Source organism: Eumetopias jubatus, unplaced genomic scaffold (genome assembly GCF_037043125.1).
Source record: "Eumetopias jubatus isolate StellerSeaLion01/CBP00866 unplaced genomic scaffold, mEumJub1_p1.0 scaffold_8, whole genome shotgun sequence".
NCBI classification, from domain to species: Eukaryota; Metazoa; Chordata; class Mammalia; order Carnivora; family Otariidae; genus Eumetopias; species Eumetopias jubatus.
The window spans coordinates 142,481,656-142,491,833 of NW_028274814.1; the positions used below are offsets into that span (position 1 = coordinate 142,481,656).

The window sequence follows — 10,178 nt, forward strand, 5'->3', positions numbered from 1 at the left end:
TAACAGTCTCTGTTTCTCTTCCTGTTTTCCTGCACAAACATGTCTTCATTGTTTCGAGTATTATAGGTGCTTATCAGAGACCCCCAAACGCAAATAGAAGCATCCACAGAAAAACTAAAAATAAAAAAACAAAGACATTACTTAAATGCAAGCAAAAAACGGTATTTGACCACAATAAAAGAACCTGTCTTAGGACTCTGATGAGGCGTCCACAAACTTGCCCTCCAGACAGGCTGAGAACAGTGCTCTGGCAAGTCAGTACTCATTACCATTTTTATAAACACTATGCAAAATAGAATTTTTCTTTTTAAAGTATTACTTTTCCATTATAAAGAGCCCATGGTCATTATGGAAATTGTGGAAGCTGCAGAAAATAGAAGGAAGGTAAAAAAAAAAAGTTCTTATATCAACTCAAAGACAACTCTTGCTGATATTTTGGTGTATTTTTTTTCCAGTCCCCTTTCTAAATATGGGTTTTTATTTTATTTTGTTTGCGACCAGAGAGAGATCGGGGGACCCAATGAGGAATTTAAGGCAAGAAGATTAAAGCAAAGTAGCCCACGTCACTGTGAAATGGGCTGTGTGCAATGGAAGATGGTCTTCGCACATGAGTCTCTAGTTATGAAACACAGACCAGCAAATACATGACTCAGAAATGTTTGAGCAGCAAGAAAAAGGAGGAAAACATAGACCTGAAAATAAACTTAATAAAGTACAACAAACACACATACACACTGGATTCTATATTCTACGTATAGAGAACACCATTCTTTTTGGATGTCAATGAAAATATTTCAACAATAGATCATGTAGTAGGTGTGACTCAAAGCATTCAGCTCTAAGAGCAAACTCCAGGGAGATGGGTCTGATCAATCAGGATAGGAGGAGTCAAGCCTGGCTTGGCTGCTACAAGGCTACTTGGAGGACAACAGGCTCCTTCCCTTGGTCCTGTGACCTGGGTGCTTGGCCTTTGTCCTCATGACTGCCTGAAGGCTGCTGTATCTTCCAGCATTGTGTTTCAGCTGTGTTTGGGGTAGACATGAGGCACAGCCCTGAGGGTCCACCTGTGCCCATCCTGCCAACCTTGGTGGGGGGGGGGGATGGTGCATGCCTGGGGAGGAGCCGTGTCTGAACAGCATGACCTCCTCCTCCTTTGCCACCCCGATTGGACAAGTCACCTACCCTCGGATACCTCCCCATGTGAGCTGCACAGTCCAGTCCCTACATGGAGTCCCTGAGGAAGGACAGGGCAGGAGCAAGAGCAAGGGCAAAGGGGCGGGCAGCTGGTCTTGCAAAAGCCCCCCAGAATGCTGCAGTGAGGAGTGGGTAGGAGGGAGGCCGTGGGGAGGAAAAGCCAGTGTGAAGTCCAAACTCAAGGCCTCCCTGAACCATCACCAGAAGGATGAGAAACAGGAATATTTACCTGCTGGCTCCTGGCCCCCACAGGTGGAGGGATGCCCCAGGAGTGTGCACCTTCTGCCCTTCAGAGCAGCTCATAGGCAGGCTGAGAGCAGAGTGAAGAAGCATGTCCTCTTAGGATCACCCAGCCAGCCACAGCAGAGGTCAGAAGTTCTGCCTCCAACTTTGGATCCTTTAAAGCTGAGCAGTGTTTCTGACCTCCTCAAAAGAGGCACAGGGAGCAAAACCCATGACCAGGGGGCATGTGGGAAGACCCTTCTCCACCCCCCAAGCAGGGATCCAAGACCACCCCCCAAGGATGAGGAAGGAAGTGGCACCCCCTCTGAAGAGGGGATATTAAGGAACACTGGCCTGGTGCTGAACAGACCAGGGGTACCAGGTTCCTCACCCCTGAAACCACCGCCGTGAGCAGGCCTCACCTGGTTTGCAGGTGTGGACACAGGTGTGGTGGGACCTGTGCAGGTGCGTGTAGGACAGGAGTTGATATATAGCATGGAAGCTCTCCCTGCGTGTGCCCCCACCCCCACTGCCTGGGTCATGTTCTGTGGAATTGGCGTACAACCCAGCAGACAGGTCCGGTCTCACATCCAGGTTCCTGTCCTGAGGTGGCACCCACTGAGTCCAAAGTCAGCTGCAGTGAGTACTGCCCCCTCATACCTGTGAATGAGGTCCTTTTACACACAGAGCTTGGCAGAGAAGAGGAGTAAACAATTTACCCTAAAAGCTGTCTTAGCCATCATTTGAGTTGATGGCAAAAAGGGGAAACCTGGATTTTATTTTTTATTTCCTTTGTGCAGATTTAGAGCAGTTGGCCCCTGGCACATAGGGGTCTGGTGCCTGCCCTGCGCAAAGCCCCACCTCCACAGAACCCCACTCATGCCCGGTGGGCCCACCACTCCTTGGCCTTCATCTACACAGAACATGCTAACCCTGGAGTGCATGACTCGCCTGCACTCTTTTTGGGGCATCCTGCATGAGGTTGACATGCACTTGTGGTCAGCAGAGGGGCATGGAGGAAGCTCCTGGGAAGGGGAGCAGAATGAGCAGGCTCAGCACAACCAGCCACCAGGACCCTGCCCTGTCCTTCCTCAGGGACTCCATGTAGGGACTGGACTGTGCAGCTCACATGGGGAGGTATCCGAGGGTAGGTGACTTGTCCAATCGGGGTGGCAAAGGAGGAGGAGGTCATGCTGTTCAGACACGGCTCCTCCCCAGGCATGCACCATCCCCCCCCCCCACCAAGGTTGGCAGGATGGGCACAGGTGGACCCTCAGGGCTGTGCCTCATGTCTACCCCAAACACAGCACATTACACTGGACCCTCTGGCAGGGACCCAGGATGGCTGTGGATGGCAGGGACCATTCCTCTCCCCGACAGCCCTCATTTGCTGGGATTAGGAGGGTGGGGGTTAGTACTTAATTTCCTTCTGTATCAGTTAGCATTTTGTGGTCACAACCAAACTATAAAAACTGACTCTGGATAACTTTTTTTTTTTAATTTTAGGTTGGTGTATATATAGGAAATCAAGTATAATTGGTGTAACTTAAAAAAAATATTTTATTTATTTGACAGAGCGAGAGAGCACAAGCAGGGGAAGTGGGAGAGGGGGAAGCAGGCTCCCCGAGGAGCAGGGAGCCCGATGCGGGCTCGATTCCTCCAGGTCAGAGGAGCGCTGCAGTTCCCACTGGGCATTGGGTGTTCCCTGGGGAGGGCGGGCTCTGGGCACCACGTTGTTACAGTATTTGCAAAGTGATGCGGAGAGGTTTCCGCTCTTGTGTGGAGTCCTGGGCCAGGCCACCCCCGCAACTGCTCTCTCCAGGGCCCTACTTTCCTGTCAACTCAAATGGCACCCCAGACCCCTTTCTCCCTTGGGTCCCTTTCTTCTGAGACCACTTGAATAGAGAGACTCAGCTCTCCCTCCTTGCTGTGGGGGGGGGGGGGGTATGGGGCTGCCAGGAAAATGCAGTTTGTGCGGGGGGGGGGTGTCACACCTTGCCCCTATGGCTGTGACCACTCAGAGGAGGAACCTGCACACACAAGCCGAGGAGGCTGAGGGCGAGGCATACTTAAAGGCAGTCCTCTCTCTGTTATTGCTAACCCTGCACCAGGCCTGAGGTCAAGGAAGTGACAGGACACATCAGACCCTTGAAAGGCAGGGTCAGGGTGCAACAAGGTAGAGCCATGATTAAAACATGATTTGCATGAGCACAGAGAACTCAGCCTGGGATTGCAGGCATTGCCTGGGCTGCTCTAACAAGTACGTGGTTCAGGGAAGAGGCAAATTTAAGCATTATTCCATGGAAACATCCCCTTTGCTCCCCCTTCTGGTCACTTGGGGGACAGACGAGCATGTGAGCAAGGCGGGGTGGGGGGGGCTGGAGGGGGAGGGGTGGTCTCCCTGCAGGTGCAGCCCCTCTGCCTGCCACTCTTCCTTCTTAATGCACCTGAAGGGAAGCGGCAGCACCAGTGTGCGTGTTCTGTCCGTTCCAAACCCACAGAGCTCCTCCCAGAGGAGACTGGGGTGCGGGAGGAAGTCGCTCTGTGGGGATGGAAAGCCACCATTCTGGTGAATGGATGAATCTTAACTCACAGGAAAAGGGGCTGTTTTTTAAATCGACAGCAGCAGAGAAGAAAGGGAAGTGCAGGGACATTGCAGACAGCATCTGGGGCCACAAGTGTGTGTGTGTGCTGTGTGCACGTCTCTCAGCATGTATGCGTGCATGTTTGCAAGTGCGTGTGCACACAAGTGACTGGATGAGGAGCAGCTTAAATGATGAGAGAAAAGTATTTCTGCTTCCAAAAGCCCTCACAGCAAAACCAAAAGTGGGTTGAGAGGGTGAGAGAGTCTGCTCCTCTCGCAAACCTTGGAGGCAGAGGGTAGGTTTCAACACCCCTCCTCAGATCTCAGCCAACAGAGAAGCATCCCTGATGTATCAATGATTTCTGCACCCCCTCTCCCCCAAAGATTATGCTCTTAGAGGACCCGCACTCTTCCTTTGTGGTATTTATCTGCGAAATTCTCATTTCTCTTGAAGTATATAATACACACGTGACGACTTAGGTGTGTAGCTTTATTGCTTTATTCCTATGTACGTACCATGCTTCCACCCCCCAACCTCACCCAGGCACAAGGGGCCCCCGACATGCTGGGATTCCCCCCGTCTGCGATCTCAGGGTTGACGCCCATACCCTTTGCTAGACAAGAAGTGCCATGGGAACGGGGATGCGTCCCCTCTGGTGATCTGCGCCCCAGCACTATGCACAGCACCTGGTGCCGAGCAAACAGCCCGGTGGGCAGCGGGCCTGGAGCAGCCCCTGTGCCTGGGGCTGTGCGTGGGTGTGAGCGCTGGTGTGGTCCTTGCTGAGTGTTTGGTCTCTGGAGATCATGCACAGACGGTGTGCCTGCTCCAGTTCCTCAGTCCTCACTCTGGAACCAAGGCACCTTGAGGTGACTGTGTACCCCACTGGAAGAGAAGCTGCAGCCTACAGGGGGAGGGCACGCCCAGCTCACCTGGGGCCTCCTTATGCCAGCATCAGTGGCTGCAAGGGTCTCCAAGGAAACCACTGCCCTATGGGGGCAGCCCCAAGGCACAGTAGGATCTGGGGCATGGTCAGTGGAGCCCCTGAACCAGCCCAGAAGTGATGGAAGAGCCACATGGAGGATCCAGTGTGGGCCTCAGGACACCGCGTCTGACAGCCCAGGCTCTCTCCCAGACCGCCTGCACTCGTACATGTGGTCGCCATACATCCCACTCACATGTCCCATTCCAGCCAGACTTCTTTGGGGTGAAAGTAACAGGTAACCCACTAGCAGTGACTTAAACAGGTTTATTATATTGCGAGCTCTGGAGGTAGATGGCTGGAGACACTGGTTTAGCAGCTGCAGGATGTCTGGTCAGGGGCAGCAAGGGCACCATCCTCACTGCTCCCAGAGGAAGAATGCTGCAGGGGACCCAGGCATCCCGGTGGACTGCCACTGACCTTTCACCGACCAGGACTCTTAGTCACATACCATTCCTGGCCCAATCATTGGATTGGATTGTGACTGGCTCAGACTGGGTCAGGGAGAGGCTGTACCTGCTAGTCAACGAGCCTCTGCCCAACACTGGAAAAGCGGGGGTCTATTAGTAGGGAAGTGGATGCTGCCCTCGAGCACCCGAGGCAGGCCTGAGGGACCACATGGGGCATGTGTGGACCTGCCATGAGCACACACACAAGGTGACTGACTACAAGGCCTACACACTGCGAATGTGGGTACAGGTGGGCAGTCAGGAGTCCTCTCTGCAGAGCCACTGACAGAGCACGCTGGCCCCACAGAGGACAGCCAGGCCAGCATGCCAGGGCTGAGGGCTGAGGGCTGTTGGGTGCCAAGGAGGGCAGGCCTCAGAGGGTACAGGGCCTCTAAGGAGTTTGAACTTAATTCTGAGCACCATGGGCAGCCTGCAGAGTTTTGAGCAGGGATGGAACCAACCCTGAGGTACGCCTTTGTCTGCTGGGGGGAGAGGCCAGGAAATGTGTGGGGAGGCAGAAAACGCAGAGCTTTGGAAGGGGCAGAGGCAGAGCTTGGGGAGCTATCTCAGGAGCTTATCTCCCCTTATTCCCACCTGGAATGTGTAGATCATCACCCGCTTTCAGACAGGTTTCTGCTAAGAGCCCCGGCGCCCTAGTTCTGGTGTCTCCAGGAATGCGTCTTCCAAGGAGGTGCTCCTGGGTGCTCTGCAACTTCAGGGTCTTCTGTCCACCATGCCCTCACACCCACCCCACCCTGTTCCTGGCACACAAAAGCACTTACTATAGCTTCCGTGAAGGGACACGCTCACACTCAGGAACCAAGCTTTCACTGACACACAATCACAACGGTGGTGGGTTCAGATCCCTGCCCAACCTCTTACAGCTGGGTGACCTCAGACAAATTGCTGGATCGCTCCATGCCTCAGTTTCCTCATTTGTAACACAGGCAGACCAGCACCTACCTCAGGGTTGTCGTAAGGATTAGATGAATTATGACACCTATGAGTACCAGCTGGTGTTATTAGCATCATCAGGTACAAAGCACCTCCGCACACACGCACCACAGCAGTGAACCATGCCAGGCCTGGGTGGGCCGAGGCGCCCTGGGCTGGCCTGCACCTGTGCTCTCAGGCCTGGGGCTCTGGGCAGTGGCAGCAGGACGGCCGGGGGGTGCAGCCAGGCTGACAGCAGATCTGCAGGGCAGGGTCCTCACCCCGGGCCATCTGGCTGGGGCTGAAGGTCATGGAAGCATCAAACTGGGCCTTGAGCAGCTGAAGTTGCTTCAGCGCCTGCATTGCCTCTGGGGCGACCTCAGCCAAACCTCCCAGAAGGTTGTAGTTCTCACCAGGGTCCTCAGACAGGTCAAAGAGCAGCGGGGGCTCATGGGCAGTCAGAGGGCTGGAGGCGTGGCAGGCAGGGTCTGGCGTGGTATCGCTGTGGACAGAGCCTGGAGGGGGGGACACGTCTGTGCAAAGGGCAAGAAGGGGAGGAGGGTCCAGGCTCTGGGGCTACAGGAAGGTCGGCAGGGCCGGGGTGAGGAAGTTACCCTGGGTGAAGAAGTGAGCTTTGTACTTTCCACTCCGCACAGCAAAGACCCCATGGACCTCGTCTGGATAGGCCGAATAGAAGAAGAGAGACTGCCGGGGGCTCTGGGGGCAAAGTCAGGGATCACAGGGTGGGCGGGGGTCCCCCAGCACTTATCTGCATGTATCCGGAGCCATCAGCCTTGTGTCAGGCCCTGGATATGGAGCTGCTCCTTGCCCACCCAGGAGCCCCACTGGCAACACCATTTGGATGCCACTCCACAGAGGCTCTGCGGGCTGGAGCAGGAGAGCCAGGGTCTCAGGGTTGTGAACCCTACCTTGCCTGTGCCCAGCAGCAGGGGGCTGAGGTCAACACCATCCAACGTGACGTTGGGCAGCGGAGCCCCTGTCAGGGCTGCCAGGGTGGGCAGCAGGTCCAGGGAGCTGGCCAGCTCATGGGTCACCCCTGGAGGCAGAAGGCTGTGTGATCACTCCATTGGCCATCAGGGCTGGGGAGGTGGGGCCAGGGGTTCATGAGGGGAGGGCCTGAAGACTGACCAGGAGCGATGTGGCCTGGCCAGAAGGCCAAGGCAGGCTCTCGGACACCTCCCTCAAAAGTGGTTCCCTTTCCACAACGAAGAAGGCCAGAGCAGCCGCCATGGGACATCCTCATGGTCTCAGGCCTGGGACATACAAGGAAGTCGTCAGTGAGGCTCAGGGTGACCTCTGGTGACCCCACCCCAGGGTTACATGCTGCACACAAAAACGGCCAGCACATGCCTGTCCCCTCTGGGTCCCTCCATGCCCTTGTGACCCCCAGCCTCCCTCATGCCCTGTGGGCCACCAGAACATAGCCAGCATCTCTTCAGACACCCTTAGCCCATATGTCCTCGGCCAGTAGCCAGGATGGGAAGACTCCAGTGACCCATTGGTGAGGCATCAACCAGCATTTCCCCGCCCCCTGCCACAGCAAACCCATTGTCTGCAGTGAAGATGACCAGCGTCTCTCCGAGCAGCCCCAGGTCCCCCACAGCTGTCATCAGGGCCCCCACAGCTGCATCCAGCTCCATCAGGGAGTCCCCAAATGGCCCTCGGCCTGAGCGCCCAGAGAAGCTCTGCCCACTGAACTGGGGGTAGTGGGTGTGCTGTGGGCAGAGACAGGAGTTAGCGCTGGGTAGGAGTCAAGGGCAGCTCAGGGGACAGGGCCAAGGGCACTCACGTGAGAGGCGTAGTACAGGAAAAATGGCCGGCCCTGGCGCTGGGCATCAGCCATGAGGTCACGGGCGAAAGCCACATAGCGGGCCTCAAGTCCTGGCAGCCAGGGGGGCTGTGCCTCCACGGACAGGTTGGCCAACAGTGGGATAGGGACCAGGCCCTGGTCACAGCTGCCATCACAGGGGGTGGACGGCGGAAAGCAGGTCAGGTTCTGGCAAGGGCCCTGGTGGAGCAGTTCCATTCAGGAGTCTGGGCTGTGGGGTGGGGCTCAAGGGGTGAAGGGGAAGGGGACTGGTGGGAGGTGGGGAGGAGGGTGGTTGAGGGCCCTGGAGGTTCCTACCTGGTCATGGGAGTATGGGATGCCCAGGAATCGATGGAAGCCCTGGTGGGGGGGCAGAAAGGCCCCCTCAGGCCCCACCCCAAGGTGCCACTTGCCAGCTATCCCTGTGAGGTAGCCTCGGGCAGCCAGGACCTCAGCCAGGGTCACCTCCTCCGGGGGCAGGCCCCCTCGGGAGCTGGGCTCCAGAACTCCAGGGTACAGGCCCATCCGAACTGGGAGTCGGCCGGTCAGGAGCGCAGCCCTATAGGACAAGTCACAGAGTCCGTGAGACAGAGAGAAACTGAGGCTGAAGTGGACACATGGAGGAGGGAAGAGAGGGAGGAAGAAAGAAACGTGACCTTCTCCAAAGAGACAGAGCATTTGCCTCCCCCACTGGAGCCCAGAGTGAATCTGGGAGATGCTGTATTGACTCCCCTGCCTCCTCACTTACCGGGAGGGTGTGCACAGAGACATGGGCACATAGAAGTCGGTGAAGCGCAGCCCCCCTGCGGCCAGCTGGTCCAGGTTAGGGGTGGTGGAGCTGGGGTGCCCATAGGAGCCCAGGTCCCCATAGCCCAGGTCATCAGCAAAGATCAGCACGATGTTAGGTGGGCCAGCAATGGCCAGGCCTATGGCCAAGGCCAGAGCAAGGGCCCACAGTGCCACCATGGCACACAGCACAGATGGGGCCGGCACAAGAGACCCTTGGGAGGGAAAGCAAACTGGCTCCAGCAAGGTCTACCTCAGAGACTCCAGATCCAAACACTATCTTCTGCTGAGACCGCAGATCCAGATACTATCCTCCCCTGAGACCCCAAATCCAGGTAATACCCTCCCCTGAGACCCCAAATCCAGGCACTATCCTCCCGAGACCCCAGATCCAGACACTACCCTCCTCTGAGACCCCAAATCCAGCCTCTACCTTTCCCCTGAGACCCCAGATCCAGGTACTATCCTCCGGAGACCCCAGGCACTACGTCTCCCCTGAGACACCAGACCCAGGCACTACCCCCTTCTTGAGACCCCAGACCCCAATACTCCTCGACCCAGACAACCCCTTCCTGAAGTCCCAGTGGACTTCAGGGGACTTCCGGAGACCCCTGACCTCAACAGAACCTAGGAGACCGTAGCCTGCGGTATAACTCCCTGGAGACCCTCGGGGACCAGGACACCTGATTCGGGCGATCTGACTCTCTTCACCTAGAGGTTACGGCTCAGGCTCGTGGTCAGGGACAGAAGTCACATGACACTGACCCCCGGGTCCGGCACGGCTGGACGAGGGTAGCGCCGGGCCGAGGAGGGGCGGGTCGGGACAGCGGGCAGCGGTGCCCTCCGCCGGCGCTTCCGCCTCGGCTCCGCCCCGCCCCCGTCCCCGCCCCGCGGTCCCGTGACCCTCCGCGCGCGGCAGCCGGGGGGTGGGGCTCGCGGGGGCGGGGCCTGCTCGGGCGCGGACTGGGTCGGGGTTGGGCTTGGGGTCGGGGTCTGGTGATCCGGGGGGGCGGGGGTGGGGGGGGCGCGCGCTCGGCCCCGCCTCTCATCCCGAGGCCGTTGGAGGGGCTGGCGCGGGCCGGGCTGGGCGGGTGCGCGGAGTCGGGCGGGGCCCCCAAACCTCAAGCTGGGAGACTCGGGTCCTTTTGGAAAGGCCCTGAGCGCAAGGGGGTGTTGTGGGCATCATCGCTGGGTGAGCCACG

General features: G+C 57.1%; 1 protein-coding gene across 2 annotated transcripts; it reads right to left on the reverse strand.

Annotated features, from left to right (window-relative positions):
• Window positions 1-5,233: 5,233 nt before the first annotated feature.
• On the reverse strand, window positions 5,234-9,846 carry ARSA (arylsulfatase A). 2 transcript variants are annotated; one of them, XM_088025457.1, is made up of 9 exons: window positions 9,688-9,846; window positions 8,939-9,191; window positions 8,509-8,749; window positions 8,173-8,391; window positions 7,929-8,098; window positions 7,512-7,636; window positions 7,292-7,419; window positions 6,977-7,079; window positions 5,234-6,877 (listed from the first exon to the last, which is right to left on the reverse strand). In XM_088025457.1, the coding sequence occupies exons 2-9, from the start codon at window positions 9,154-9,156 to the stop codon at window positions 6,558-6,560; spliced, it is 1,524 nt and encodes a 507-aa protein (XP_087881583.1). In that variant the 5' UTR covers window positions 9,157-9,191; window positions 9,688-9,846; the 3' UTR covers window positions 5,234-6,557. The 2 variants fall into 2 exon arrangements, with proteins under 2 accessions (XP_087881583.1, XP_027971461.1); XM_028115660.2 differs by having other exon boundaries at window positions 9,660-9,846.
• Window positions 9,847-10,178: the final 332 nt, after the last annotated feature.